Raw genomic sequence first — 16593 nt, forward strand, 5'->3', positions numbered from 1 at the left:
GGGAGATGAAAAATAGTCTTTCTTTTCCAGAACAAGATACTCCTACACAGAGCATGTGCAGTATTAAAATAACCTACACAGTTGTTGTTTCCAAATATTTCACAAACCTGAGATTTGTTCGTGTTGCTGGATGTATTGGTTGTTTGGCTATTTTGTGTTTTCCCACTTGACTGGGAGGATTCCAGTGACACTTCTTGTGACCCCACTCTGTTTGTGGTAGACTGACGGCAACTCAACTGTTTAGAGGTTTTGCAAGGTGTTCCATCAGAATCCTTCAGGAAAATGTAAAGTGTTAGTTTTTCTTACAGATGAGTTTGTTTTTCTACAAGTGAGTTTTCCCTCAAAAATAAAGCTAGTGGTGGAGACTTAGTTAAAAGGTATTTATTTAAAATTCTTTCAATTCATAATTCTCTCTGAATAAACCAGACAGATTTGAAAATGTATTGATGCATGATTCTGTTCTGAGGATCTGCCTTTTACGTTTTAAATAGAATTACAATTTAAAATAGGTTGTTTATGGTGTGCTTCTTTGAGACTTTTTAAAAATAGTTTTCCCAGAGAAAAAAGGGCTATGTAACTGTCTCCTTACTGTATTCACTTGCTACTTGTTATGTTAAAAAGCACACTGTAACTTATATGTGTAGAAATTGCATAAGAGAAATTGCATCTTATGCAAGTTAGGATTCTGGATGAATTAACTAACAAGGATTATGAACTTTCCAAATGTGTTCTGTGGCAATACAAATCAGGATAAAACCCCCAGAAAACAGAAAAAAAAACCCAAATCAGAAAATCTTCAGTACTTACTACATCACTAGAGCTGGACAGTGTAGATGATGATGATGATAAAGGACCTGATGAAGAATTTGAAGAATGTTTACTAAGTGTTTCTGAAGTTTTATTTCTAGGTTTTCCCAGTGCTTCATTCTCTTCAGCTAGATTATTGTTGCATTTGTCTAGCTGCTGAGTATCTACTATCAAGGTTACTCCATTACCTATTGAAAACAAAACAGAGGCATCACCACACATTAACTGCTAAAAGATGTTGTGATTTTTAAAAAAAAAAAAAAAAAATCCCCACAAGGGTCTGCAGAGGAAATCTCTAGCAAAAGCTTTAAAAACAAATACACAAAAACCCAAGCCAGCCTTAAGACTGAGTAGTTGTGTCGTCACCTCTGATGAATCCCCAACAACAGAAGAATTCCAGTAGCTCACACTCTAAAAATAATTTTAGAGAATTAATAATTTGAAAACTTTGAGCCAGCACCTACATCAAAGGAGGGTGGCAACTGGCTGGTGAAGTCAAAAGACAGGCAAACAAGATTATTTTAGAGGACATTTGCAGCAAGTTCTCTGGATGTTTCTTGTGTGTCTCCATTTATTCATAACAAGTGTAGTGACTGATATTTCAGGATTTTTCTATTTAAAAGATTTATTCCAATCATCTTGTCAATCCTGGTTTAAATAATGCTTCTGTACACACACAATATACTTGAAAATGAAAAATAAAAGAGGAACAGAACATAAGGACTTAGATTTAAACTAACATTCCCAGTGACTGTTTTTAAAACCTTGTCCACATTTAAAGGACAAAGGAAGTGCCACAGTAACAAAAGATGTCATTTAGATTGGAAGCTTTTCAAAAGCCTCCTCATGTGAGCCAACACTCCTTACAGAACTCTCTGCTGACCAAATCAATCACAGCAGAATAAATATGTGTTGTCTTCTTACTCTTGTACAAATATAAATTTTCTGGATGAGGAGAATACAAGAAAACATCCATCACCAAAACATCATCATCAAGCAAAACAGTAAATTCATATTAAGATGCATTTGTTGCCTTACATGGGGCAAAAGTAACAACAAAATTTATAAGCTCAAAACCCACAGGAAGTTTCCACTCTTAGCCATGCACAGTCAGGACTTACCATTACACGAAGCCTCTGTTCTACTCTGTATTCCCCACTGCTTTGATATCCAGTCTCTGTATGTGGCCACCTCTTGTGTTACTCTAATTATTCTACCCAATATACTGCAAACAAGGAAAAAAACCAAAGCAGTCACCACCAGTAATTTTTAGACACACCAAAATATAAGCAATAAAGTCTGAGATGTAAACTCATAAAATTTACCTTTCGGTTTCGTTGTTGGGATAATATTTAGCTATTGGGGAAACTGCATGGCTCAAAACAACATAGGCATAATCAAAAGCCTGCTTCACTTGCATGGCACCATATGAACTCCTCCCAACATCATTACCTTAAAATAAGAATATAATTTAATAAATAAATAATATCAAAACCATGCTTACCTCCTTTCAGACAGAATATAGTAGTGTGTTTTTAAAATTGCCCCTAAGTCCCAACCCACTGATATCATCTTTTGTAGAATGGGGTTTAGTGAAGTATTTGGAAGAGCTTCAAAGACCTACGGATTTTTTAAACGCGTGGAAATCCAAATTGGCCATTTTCTGGGTAAAAGTGCAATACATGATGACAAAAATCCTGTATTGCACATATTAAAGGTAATAATACTGTCTTGGATGACATTTTTCTAGACCAGAAATGTTATAAACAGGTCTTGCCTCACCATTTCAAAAGCCACCCACTCAAGTGAACAATCAGCATAAAGACTGTAAAGAATGGAGCCACTACCCCCATGGCAGGACAGGGTGTGTAAGAATATAGGCACAGTACAGAGTGCAACTGGGAGACAGACAAGCACAGGCTGGAAAAGGACCACATGCACACACAGGTACACCTGGCCTGCACTCAGGCCCACACTGCTGCAGCTTTATCACTGTCACAGAGCATGTGAGGGCTGCTTGGCACATTCTCACTGCCTCCTGACTGCAGATCAGCTCCTGCTTAACATGCCAACTTTTGCTAGGAACATGTCTGAAAGCAAATCATTGTGTTCTGAGTGCACAGTGTGTTCGTAGGCATGAATGAGGCAGCACTGGTCAGTCTGTGGTGGTCACTCAATGCTATTCTCTGCTTTAATTCCTCTGGATTAAGCATTCCCTTTTTTCTCAGTCAGTATGTTTAATCTTGGTGTATTAGAATACCTGGCTGTAACGGATCTTCAATGTACAGCATTGATGGTCTGTAGCCATCCAGCATGCTTTTTTGCACTTCATCCTTGGCAACGTAAGAGCCACCATCCTTTATTCGGATTCCAGTCTTCAGGTAATTGAAGTGACGTCCATATAATTCAAAAAACTCTATTAAAAGAACACCATAGTTGGCATTGGGCATACAGGCATCTTCCCTGGGATGCAGCTATTAAGAAGAGAGAAAAGAAATCATTTTCTTAACATCTCAAGTTTCCAGTCCTTTTAAGTGCCTTTTCTTTTTCCAGCATATGTCTAAATACAATAATAAACAAGAATAAAACATAATATATAAAGCAAACCTGTCTAAATATAGTACTTTTCCTCAATAAAGCCATTTTGCATCTTTAAAACAAGATGCTATCAAAACTTTTAAAAACTAACTAACTCTTTAAAATATAGCTGGGGAGTATTATATTTTTGCACTTGAGCTTTCAACTCAGTAAGCAAACTTCTAGCACTAATGGCAGGGTTCTTGTAAAAAAGCAAAGGTATTTACACTTCACAAACCTGGGTTTGCAATACAAATAAAGGCTTTTAATGCACACAGCTATGTAAAAGTTCCCTTCTTCTGTTAAGTATGCAGCCTGAGTCATTATGAATGAAACCAGTTCATAATTGTAACATACACAAAACTTCTTTTTTTTGCAGGGGCAAATGGAAAAGCTATTAGGCAACAGGGGCTGCAAGAGATTTTGGTTCCTTTCAGAATAACCTGCCTTCTTTCTCCATTTCTTTTGTGCTCAGCAGGCAGTGGAAATATCATTCAGCAAACACTGAGCTCCAGTTAGAAGCTCAGGTTTAAAAGTGAACACAGTCTGGAAAAACACAGGCATACACATACACACAATTAAATACAATAACATTTAGTACAAGAAAAAGAATGAAGTTGATACAGCCAGAACTTGGCTACTTCATATTTCTCCATTTTTCTCCTCCAGGCACAATATAGATTTAGTTCTTGTATTTTTTCTCTTAGATTTAAGAGAAGGCTGTAAAATGCACTAATCTGATACTGGCTTAAAAATCTATGAGGAACAAGCAAAACTCCAGTGCATTTGTTACAGCACATACAGGGTGCATGGCCTGGAAAACAAGTGTTATAAAGGACAGCTGCATCCAACACTAACCTATAGAGCTTGTTCCAAATAAGTTATCCAGCAGTCAAGCCCTTTTGCCATGAATTACACTTGTCCCTGGTACTGATCCACCAGCAGCCATGCCAAAAATCTCTAATACCAGTTAGAGTATGGGAGTACCAGTATGGGAAAAGAACAAAAGACAGTGGCACATGTCTATTTGTAAAAAAAGGGTTGCAAAACCACCAACAGGATATCTTAAATGACTGAATTTAAGGATTGATTAAACTTCTTCATAATGCAATGTTCTTTTGCACACTGGCATCAATAGATTTCATTAAACTTACCTGAAGGAAACTGACAGCCATTAAAAAAAGACTATAAGAACCGATTCCACCTGTAAATACTTCATTAAGGTCCCTCTGCAAAAGGAACTGTTTCAATACTAAAACTAGATAGGGTAAAACAGGATATTTCTGAAAGAGACAAACAAAGGTGTTAGGATACTGTGATGAATGTATACAACTGATGCTAAGCAAGTCCATAACTATAATGTTATATTAAACTTCAAAGCTAACTATAATTCCAATTTATTATTTTTAGTAATAGGGAAGAAGCCAAGGGCTCTACCTGTGATCAAGACAGTTATTTTATCTCAACTCCACCTGCAGATATTAACATTAGATAAAAACATACTACCTCATAAGATCAAAATGAATTTCTTTGGATATATAAATGCACTTGCTGTCCTCATAGAAGTGAAAAGGAAAGCAAAGGAAGAACTATGGGGATATCCACATCTGTAACAAACCTTCCTGCTACAATCAAGGAGGTATCCCAAAGCAGACTGAGACTTCAGTCCTGCAATTACTTCAGATGCCCAGAGTTCAGAACAGGTCTTCTAAATGACTACACCCAAATAGTTTTCAGAGGAGCTAAATACTTACCTGTGGGTAACTGCTCATTCAATATTTTGTCCACATGGACTCCCTTTCAGGTGTGCGTAAACTCCATGTTTGAAGAACATGGACATTTTGGACAGCAGTGGAAGCTGAGGCTATGCCTGCACCCTGTACACCCTCTCATAGGATAGGGGGCAAAAGAGGCTCAGTAATATCACTCCTTTTTATCAACACAGAGGCAGAAAGTTTCTTAGTGTCAGAGAAGAGATATGGATCATGGTATCTGTGGTTACAAAATATTAAAGGGAAAGAAGAATTTTTCTAACTTCTCTGCACAAGTCCTACAGTGAGTACTGGGAGTCCTATTTAACCAAAAGCCCCAACAACACCTTTTTGAACTACTAAGAATTTACAGTCACAAGCTGAAGTTGACTATCAGTATATACCAAAATGCAAAGACAGGATTTTTATCAGCAAACTGCAAAGTGGCCTCAGCTGTCTCAGACTTCCTAAATAAACTGGATGAGGAGAAATAGGCATTTCCATGGGTAATATGAAAACACCACTTCTGTTAGGTATTCAAAGTTACATGGGACAAAAGACCCAAAAGAATGCCCTGCAAGGGTTTTTTAGAGCAGTCCTCAAGAACACTCATGAAGTCTCTTGGCAAGTACACATTGAGCTTTCTTCAAGTTAAGTGACCCTCCAGGGCAGCATGGCTGTTGGGTGCTGTGTGACAGGGCTCAGTGCCACCTCTCCTGCCACATGGCTCTGATGCCCATGATCAAGGCCAGCTCTGGTGACAGAGCTGCATGGCCTTGGCTGGGGCTGCTGAGAAAGCAGCCATGTGGGAAAGTGCCATGTGGGAAGCCTTGCTGGGAGTCTCTCCACTCCATTCAAGAGCTGTTTTTCAACTCAGCTGTTCCCCTAAGTGTCTGAATGAGCTGTGCTGCTGCACGCTGACCCTGACCCTAATCCTGACCCTCACCACTGACCTGGTATCCTCAGCCTCTTCACTGGGGACCTGGCTGCCAGTCACTGGCCAGACTGGGAGCTGGCCCTGCCTGCTGTCACCTCAAGGTTGCATCCCAGGGAGCAAGGCCCTGCCCAGTGCCAGCCCAGCTGCCACAGTTTCTGCCCTCTCCCCAGGGGCACAGCTCACTCACAGCCCTGACCCACAGCAAAAGCAGCCCTTCAAAGGGTTACAAACAACCTGGCCAAAAGGAACACACTAGCACTTTTTTCTTTAAGAACACAAAATATTTTTCTTAATATGAAGACCTTCAGGCTCTCTAGAAAAGCTCTTAACATCAAGAAAAAAAGGCAATAAAACCCCTGAACTCTTCTGACATTTAGTGGTGCATAGGCAATTTGAGGCAAGCATATAGACCTTCATGGACGTACCAAAATGAATTATATGCAGACTGTGACAGAAATACAATCCTTGTGTTGTGGCAGAAACCCCAATAGGGACTGCCTGTCTACCACAAGGCAATGTGACAGTGCTCAAGATGGAAAATGGGTGTCTTACAATAGAGAATCTGGGCATCATCTTTCCCCAGCAAGGAGCTACACAGTACAGAACTGCTCAGCATAGAGGTAGCCAATGCAACTGAGTTCTGTCCATCAGACAGAAGCTGAGAGAAGAAAGGTCACAACACCCTCAAGAGGCCTGACCAGCACACAGTTTAAGCAGAAGGTTTCTGTAACTACACAGGTGAGAATACATAGAGAAGTACTCATAATCCTACTGAAACTGAACTACGTAGAGAGATCTTTATTCTATGGCCTTCTACAGGTAAAAGAAGTAGACACAGTAAGGGCAAACTGAGCCACTTCATACATATATAAAGGAGCTGGACAGTAAGGAGTTGAAGGCCATACATTCACCTCATCAGCAACTGAACATCCCCCCAAATTTAGAAAATTTCTTGCAATTCAATGACATTATTAAGGCAGATGTACATGATTTCTAACCCCTCTGACTGACAGTGCTTGCTGTCTTCAGTTTTATATAGTTTTCTGAATAAGTGTTTTCTGGTCCAGCCACTGAAATACTTTGATTCTCCTGCTGTCCATAAGTTTGGTTAAAAACCAAAAGCAGTTAGTAGTAGAAAAGTAATACCTAAGCACTTAGCGTCCTCCCAGAAGGGAGAAGTTTCTCTCCAGAAAACATGGAAACCCAAGAAAAATTTTCTACTGCTTTTATGAGACATTTACTATGAGTGTCCAATGCACTCAGAAAGGTATGGGAAGAAAAGGAAAAGAGTGTAATGATACTTTAAAACTTCAAATACAACAGGTCATTAATCGTAAGGAAATAAGCTTACATATTAAACCAAAATAACTATTATGTATCTATGATACTGGTATTAGTAAATCCCTGAACAATAATTTACTATATTTAACTTTTTCTGCTGAATTAGCACTTGTATGCTGAAACTATATTCAATCCAGAAAAAGATTATTTCTGCAGGAATGTGTGGTTATTACTAATTCTAAGTTCAAGGAACCACAGTCAAGAGAGCAAAAACATTTAAAATAGGCATTAGTGCATTTTCATCAGTCATTGTATTATTATAACTTCTCTGTTGTTTCTTTGTACATTCTAATATATAGTCATGCTTTCTAGGGCAATAAAGCTAAAATCTATCAGCATTATGCAATACTACCAGAAAGCAAAAAATAAGTGTGCAAACATAGTTCTAATAAGGATGCAGCCAAAAAGTAAATCAGAAATTCAAATTTAGTGATCAAATATTCAGCTCTGTAGTTCTATTATAGTGTTGCCTAACCTTGATAAAATCTTTGATGAGCTGGGCTGCTTTAACCCCGTTCTGTACATTAAAGCTTATATCAACTTTTACTTCAGTGAAGGAATCTGTAAGTTTAATAATAGGTACCTGTAAAAGAAAAGAAAGACAGATTAAGTCAATACAGATTTCCAAAACACTTTTGGTTTCATTCATGCTTGCAGGCACCAGTAGAACTGAAGTGATTTGAGTCTGTAGAGAAGAGGTAGAAAAAACAGGACTCCCGTCCATTTCAAAACTCACGCTCCTTGCCCAGCTGTTCACATAAACTGTGCTTTTCTAATTCATAAATGCTATTTTCAATCTACTATCCCATTTAACAGAACTTACCACTTCATCTTCAAAGTGATTATTTTTAAATTGCTTTTTATCTGTTCCTGGTGTAGAAGCATAGTTCAAGTGGGAAAAACAAACACCAGAGGGAGACAAATGCTTTAGATATAAAGACAAGGGTAATACAGATATTCTTAAGATGTAACACATGCTTGTATTATTGTGGGTTGTTGATCCCTCACCAAAATTATCACCAAGAAGCACAAGATGTTGAGAGAACTTTGACATATCTCCACCTGCGTGGTTTCAAAATTAACTCTCTGTACAAATAATAGCCATAAATTAGACAACTGTTTAAAGCCCAGCACTCTTGCATACTCTTACAGTTATCAGAAGGTAGGAAGTTACAATGGAATTAATTGTAACCTGCATGACACACACCATTACATAGTTATAATAAAAGGCTGTATCTACTACTCCTTTGAGAAAACCTGTCTGCTTAGTTGGTATAAAGAAAAGTAAGTTTTTTACCTATGTAAAAATTCAATTCAGAAATTCACAAGTCTTATCAAATTAATTGACACCAATGACTAGTATAACCTCACTTAAAAACAAATTTATGTTGTTCAGTATGGAAAAGCCAGTGATTTTCTGCCACAGAAGAAATGCTTCTGTTGGAGCACTGTCAGTAACAAAAGCCATACTAAATAAAAAGGTTCTATTTCAAATTTATATATAGAAGCCTCTGCTTATGAGAATTCATCCTGTTAACCAAGATCTTTCTTTGGTAAGAAATTTAGCACAGAACAAGGAAATACACCCTCTTCCCCCAAACTTACAGTTGCTTTATCCAAAACCTTTACTGAGTTTTCATCTGCTACATTGTGCTTCCTAAGCGCTTCTTCAAGGGTCCAAAGAGGTAATGTCTCCCATTTTCCAAACACAACTAAATCAATATCACTGAAATGGAAAGAAAATACAGATTTATTCAAAGTGAAAGACCAATACATAATAAACAACCGACATCCAGACATAACTAGAATGAAGCTGGCAGAGTATAACTTACCCAAATAATTTATTCTTAATTTTCTGAGGAAAGGGTTGAAGACGAACTCTTACACTTGGGAAAATCCAAAACATTTCAGGAGGGAACAGACACACATACAGATTGATTGGGTTGCAGAGCCTGAGATTAGTCTCCTAAGGCCATGCTGAGGGATCAGTTTTTCCAGAGTGATTCAGAGCAAGAAAATAACATTATGAATCACCACCTTTAGGCTGTATTATCAGTAAGACTGATCTAACAGCTTTTCACTCAAAAGCAAAGTCCTGTTCCTCCATCTTCTACTCCCACATGCATGGCCCTGTCTCCTCCTTTACTCTAGGTCTGGTGTTTATCTAATCTACAACAAATCAATTCAAAACATTAATGAGCCTAGAAGAAACCAACTCCCACCAACATCTGCCCTTAAAAAAAAATAATCCAAAACATCCTGGGGCAATTTCCTGCTTCTTTGCAACTCAATTTTTTGGGTGATCAGAGCACACGTGGGCACATGGTTAGCAGCTGGCCTGTAGTGCCAAAAGCAGGGAGCAAGGAAGGAAAAAGCAAAATGTAGCAACTGAGTTGAGGAAGCAACACAATTTTAATAAGTAAGATCAAACCATCTAATTAATTTCACCCAATAACTCAGCTCCCTGAAGAGGTGTCTCCATCCTGCTACACTTCCCAGCTATGCACATCTGTTCCATTTGACTACACAGGGAGCTGACACCCTCATTCAATGCCCAAACTCAAATTCAAAAGAGGACTGGTGTCCAAACTAAACCAGTGAAGGCTCCTGTGAGATCCCAACCTTCGCCTCTTTACTCTTCAGCTTCTTTGATTTCCCCTACCTGGCTGGGTACACAAAGGAGAGCACATAACCCTCTAGCTATAACAGCTGTCCAGTAATACAGAAAACTGCATATCAGAAAACACAAAAAAATTCTGGAATACTCTCTACCCTGCCTAGATTCTACAGGTCTGCTGATTCACAAACACTGTTTTAACCATCTCAAACAAACTACCTCTGCATTAGATGAAATATCTTTACCCAACAAGCAGTCTCAGCTGCAGCTCAGTTGTTTCTGATGCACACCAAGGTTGTCACCTTGAGTATCCTCATATTGCATGCAAAATAATAAGAGATCCAGCAGCTAAACAACTGCATGCCCAAACCTTCAATATCAGTTTAAGGATAATCAAGCAAAATCTAACATAGAGTAAATAAATTAAAAACACACTGTAGGGCTTTCTGAATCCCAGAACCTGAAATCTAAATAAACCATAGTTACTGATGGGAGGGGAAAACCCAGGCCAAAGGGAAGCTTTGATAAAAGGCAACAGTGAATTAATTACCAACATGCAAACACTGGTTATTTTGAAAGTCCAGAACATTAAATCCTTGTGTCCCTAAAGCATGGAACTCAATTCAAGGGTTAATTTCAGACTTATACTATTTAAGTGTGTTTATCCCCTGCAATCATTTAAGCCTTTGTTTCTATTGAGCTGTCAAAAATACTTAAAATTTTTACACAGAAGATTCAAGTGTCCCTGAGTAATTTCTTCTCTTTATGAAAACTAGTAATAACATTGGAACAGGTAGAGGCTGACTATTGTATACATTTCACAAAAGGTAATCTGAAAGAAAGAAAAAGAGCTCTGTATGTATTGTTTTTCTTCAGTGCTAACATTAATTTTAGCAAGGTTATGTTAAATGTTTCCACTTAATTGTCTATGGATATAAAATTTAGCTTTTCTTTTAAGGCCAACCTCTTACTTTGGTAATTTAATGCAGCCAGATCATTAAAAGGTTTTTTTTTGACAGCATGATAATTCAGATTTTTTTCCAACAAATGCAAGATCTATATAAGTGAAGGTATTATAGTTAATAGTCTTCATTACTATATTTCTGTGCACTTTTCAGAGTAGTAGTAGCTTAACACTTTGTTAATGTAACACGTATGCACACAACTAACATCAATGTTGGGAGATCAGATAAAGCACTACAGACATCTAGTTTTCTCTTGTACAAAATATACACTTAACAATTACTAACCTTGTAGGTAAATATAAACCAGTTTTAAAACTTCCAAATATCTGCACCTGAAACACAAGAACAGAATATATAACAACAAATTTTCAGACAACAGAAGAAAACCAAGTTCTGTTAAGTTGCTTGTATAGGCTGGTTATTGCTACCCTCCATTGGCAGATATTGGTATTGCTAACAGGCACATTCTTAACAGAAGTACTCTCCTCTGTTAAAGCTTTTACATCTTCAATGGAGTATAAACAGCTAAACTTCATTGCTACTACCCACAATACATAAATAGCTTTGATTTTTCTATTACAAACCTTTGTAATGTTTTCACTGTTACCAAACTTGGCAAAATCTATAAATCAAAAGATTTTTAAACACTTAGGAAAAACAGAATATAAAATTCCCCAGTATCAGTTCAATTTATATTTTGCTTTCAAATCTCGAAGTATACCCTTCAGTCATTAAAAACATTTCCTAATCACTTTTTTTTTTTTTAATTTTTGGTCTCTGAACAGCACAGCAAGCAGTTTGATTTGCTTTATTTCTATTTTAATAACAAAGCAAAATCAGTTTCAAAAACTTGCAAATCACACACATTGTGTTGACTGTGCAGGATTTTGACCAGGACTAGAAGTTTAAATGATTAGGTTTCCATTCTCCATGTCCAAACCCTTCTTATTAATTCAGCCTCTCAGAGAGGTCAGACTCATGTGCCAACTCTCAAAGGGGGACTGGTGAAACTTCAAAGTAAAAAAAAATAAAATTAAAAATCTCACATTTGGACTGATTTTCAACCAGACAGTCTTCTGTTGTGTTTCCTAGAGACACCTTACAGGCTTGTGTATTCTGTTTTAAAGAGTCTCACATACAAGCTTGATTGCCTTTTTGTATCTCAAGTGACTACTTTTATGTTTTTGTCCTTCGGGATAAAAAAAAGGGGAAGGTGGAAAAGGTGATGTTTTGCAAGTGTTTTGATACTTCAGTAGTCTAAGAAGCAGCCTCAGCAGTTCCTCTGGATCATTTTGTATCACTTCTCTCTTTTTACCCCCTCACCACCATCCAACAAAAAGCAGGTGCTGGCAGTCTATTTAATGTTTCAAGTTCATAGCTTCTCAAACTAGAAAGCACTGCAAGAGATGCCACAGAACTAGCACCAATATTGTACTAGATCTTGACAAAAGGATCATAAAGACATCACAAAGCTAAGAATATAATAATAATGATTAATACTACTTTTTTTTTTTTTTTTCACCCAGCATTCTCTGCCTGGGTTTAGTGAAACCAGATTTATTTGGTCACGAAAACCATCTGAGAAGTACTTTTGCACAATAAACCAACCACTGATGAGTTCAGAAAAAAACTAACTGTGCTTTCATATTATCAAACCATTAAGTGTGTTCAGCTGAACAGCAAAGAGCTTTTATTGAATAAACAACTCTCAAAGTATTCATAAACTTACTGATACAACATATATGACCTTTACTGAAAGGAATGAAACAACATCTGCTGTTGTACAATGATTTGGAGTATGAGAAACATTGAATTATTATAAAAGAAACCCACACCCACACTTCAATACTCCCTCATCAAGTCTGGAAACATGAGAGTGGGGAAATGGGAAAAGAAAAATTAACAAATTTTGATTTACTATCAAATAGGAATTTAAAGTGTTAAAGCTTTGTAGCCATGTACAAATGTAAAACATTCCAAATGTGGGACATTGTTATGCATTGAAGGGCAGGTGCATTAGTTTTTGTGGTGTGCCAATCATGTTTTTCTTCTGTGTGGAGTCAGATATGCATTTGCATTCATAAGAGAACTTAAGACTTCACAGTACTCTAGTGACTCCTGCTCCTGGATGCTATTACTACTTATCCTACATTTCTGAGGAATTGTTCATATTAAATTCCAAAGTTTCTGAAGCATGTTTAATTACATTATGTGTCCAAATATGTCCTCACTAAGCACAGTGGAATTTGGAAATCCACAAAAGCCTGGAAAGTCCTTGTTACCAAAATCCCTCCATCAAAACAAAAAATATATTTACAGTCAATTTGAACTCTACTTCTTAGAAGAAATCGAATTAAGTAGAACTTTGTAAGGTTTGTCAAACTAAATAGAGTTCATCTTTCTATCTCCATTCGAAATCATAATATTTTCATAACTGAAGTGCATGAGGTATGCAACACCACCTCTTTTCAGATCTACAAGGCCACACAATACTCAGACATGAAGCTGAGGCCATTATGATAAACTTATCCTAAATTCCACTGTATAAGTACTTATTTGTTCAGTAGTCAAATTTTCATTATCAACTAGTAAAAAAAACTCTCTCTTAAAATGCTTTTGTTTAATGTTTTGGGTTGTTTAGTTTCAGAGTAATTAAAGCCTTTCTTATGGTCAGAGCCTTACTGATGCCAAGAACAGTTCTCACTTACTAGGAATGTTTCCTTCTAAGCACATTCCCTTGAGTAAGAGCAAATGACACAATTGCTAACTTCTATAAATAAAGTAACAGTTTAGGATACCTAGTTCTACATACCCCCTCCATCTGCTTTTTCAGCTTTTTCCTAAGTGGAACAGGGAAAAAACAAAAAAAACTATGTGCACAGACATATCCCACATTTAGATTCATGAACCCTTATTTTCCTTTTCTTGGTATCTGATTTTTAAAGAATATGTCTTACCTCTGTTAGAAGTGAGAAACTACAAAATAAATGTGTTTGTTCAATGTAGAAAGAAGTCCATTTTAGCTGTATTCACTATGACTCAAAATGAAGGGCTTAAAGATTAACTTAATCACTTTACACTACAGCTAAAGCTGAGGACATTGGACCAGATAACACTCCACCTTCTCAGAGCATGTACTCAAAACTTCAGTCTTAGAAGTAGCTAAACCAATACACAGATCTTTAAAAGGTTAGTGATTAACCCAAATGACTGAAATATTACAACAAAAGACTGTCAAAGTCAAACATAGTTGAGTTCAGCAGTTTCCAAGCAGATCTGTAAAATTATTAGAAAAGTAACAGTACAGTAATTTCCAGTTATAACCTAGTGTGCTGTTGTCAGCATTCAGCTCCCTTCTAGTCTCCAGAAAACAGAAGGGCACACAAGAGGAGAATTCTTCCTTGAGGTAACAACAGCAGACGAAATGCTGAGTTTGGCTCTGAAGAACAGTCACTGATTTGACAAAAAGGAACCGGCATGCTCTTGCTCCCTAACATTTTAAAGAACAGCAAAGAAAGACAGTCATGGCAGCTTTAACTGGCACCAGTTGAAAAGCGAACTTCAGGAAGCCCAGTGGTCATCTGTCACTGTGTGGGTGAGCTAGTAATTTGCTTCCTCTTCTTTAGAAGTTTATGGCTACAAACCTCAGTTTCAGTAGCTTAAAAAGGCCCCTAACTCATAAATATGTATTTATATATAAAAATATTTTTTTTAATGTTGAAGACCTAGCTTTTACAGAGCAACTAAGTCCTACAAACAGCACTAAGTTCTTGTGCCACATTCAGAGTGTCAGAGGTAACACCGAAAGATGCCCTGGTAATAATCCCATTCACCCTATCACACTAATAAAGTCTGTAGCACACAAACTTGTCTAGAAAATAGCAGCATCTTCTCCAGGCTGAAGCAATCTGTTATCCTGGTGAAATCCCCTACTGCAAGACTTTGGCAGGGTGTACCATGGTAAAAACTGTTTCCCACCTGGAGTGTTTTCTGTACTAGTGCATGTCAAACTGGCAGCCTGCTGGTCTTGCTCTTGATTAGGGTCTACAAACAGCACTTCACTGGGTTACAGGAGAGATACAACACCTGTGAGATATGCTAACATCTCTTACACTGTTCCCTTGGAAAGGTTATTGGGTTTGCTCAAAGAGAAAACCACCAGTCATGTGCAGTACACTCTATCAACTCCCAGTAACAGTGCAAAGGGGTTGTCACCAAGTGGAGCCTGCTCCTTCCACATGATGTCACCAGTATAGTGTACATAACAACATGAATCACCTTTAAAATGTGAGTATATTTTACACACAAACCCACACAACACCTACGAAAAGCTTATACAGAACTCATACTCTGTCAGTTTCTAAAAACACATTCCAAAAAACAGGCTAAGGAGTTTAAATGAGCAGTGGGCTTAAGTCACTCATGTCAAAACACTTTTAATGTGGAAGGATCGAAGAGCACTTCTTACACTAAAGATTCTGCTGTCTGAACTTTGTTTGCTATTCTGTAAGGCTAACTAGTCCTTATTTTCAGCTAGTTATCTACAGAGAGATGACTACAGCTACATTTCTGCATTCTAGGAATTAATGCCATGTTAGTTAAATGCATAATTAAACTAGATTCAATTATGCTAAGTCCAACTGTGTTCCCATAAAACTATTTTGAGTCGCTCAGGGTCCATTAAAAAACGCACAGCTCTGAACAAGAGAAACTCTTGTTTTGACAGAATGAAGTAGTAGCAAAAACCTGCTTTTGATGAAAAGAGGCATTAGAGGCTTTCTGTATCTAAAATATATATAAATATATATAAAAAAAGAGCTCTACAGATTTATCTCTTCCTGTACAAAACCCTTGTTCCTTTGCATTTTTAAGATATTTAATGTAGTTTAACTGTCTTTGACTACACTAGGTCTAGCTTGTCTTTGTTCCTACGTGCAATAGAAAATGTTGATCTGTATCATTCAAGAAATAAAGAACATCTCTTTCATTTGACCAAAAATGCTTTTGTGTACTTTTAGTAAATAAAATAAAAACGGTATTTTTATTATTCAATACCTCACAAAGTAAACAGGAAAAAAATGTTCTTTTTATGTATTAGAAACAGAACAGTGTCCTACTCACATCTGCATTAGGCCAGAGTTCCTTTATAACATTTTCTATCCTGTTCACCACTTCCATCCGCATTCTCTCTTCTTCAGGTCTGGGAGACATATACTTATAGAAGTCAATTATTTCTTCATGAAGACTAAGAAAGAAAGAAAAAAAAAAGTCAGGAAAAACACACAGGAGAATAAAATACCGACTACTCTAATCAAAATTTCTTTTTAATTTCCTGGTTACCTATTTAGATAATGGGCAATTTAAGAGTAGCATGCAATTACAAAAAAATCCAGATTCACAACACTCGGTACCATTCACTTTCATGTTAGCTTCTTACCACATGGGTCAATATTGCATTGCTTTTGCTACAAGTGTGGAAGCAGATCTAAATCCAAGTGCCTTCAATTCATGTTGGAAGCTGCACTGTATTTTAATGCCAGCATAACAGAGAAATGGTTCAGTGTTCAGCTGCAAATGCAGCTGTAAGCTCTGAGTACA

The 16593-nt window shown here is 37.1% G+C and overlaps 1 protein-coding gene across 1 annotated transcript in view; it reads right to left on the reverse strand.

The window, feature by feature from the left end:
- The window catches only part of TENT4B (terminal nucleotidyltransferase 4B), a 38979-nt gene that overhangs the window by 1521 nt on the left and 20865 nt on the right, over positions 1-16593 (reverse strand). The window contains 10 exon segments of the mRNA XM_030457755.1: positions 108-272; positions 808-995; positions 1929-2032; positions 2133-2259; positions 3068-3281; positions 4539-4667; positions 7889-7996; positions 9019-9139; positions 11281-11327; positions 16117-16240. Coding sequence (XP_030313615.1) covers positions 108-272; positions 808-995; positions 1929-2032; positions 2133-2259; positions 3068-3281; positions 4539-4667; positions 7889-7996; positions 9019-9139; positions 11281-11327; positions 16117-16240 — 1327 coding nt within the window.

Source organism: Calypte anna, chromosome 11 (genome assembly GCF_003957555.1).
Source record: "Calypte anna isolate BGI_N300 chromosome 11, bCalAnn1_v1.p, whole genome shotgun sequence".
In the NCBI taxonomy this organism is placed as follows: Eukaryota; Metazoa; Chordata; class Aves; order Apodiformes; family Trochilidae; genus Calypte; species Calypte anna.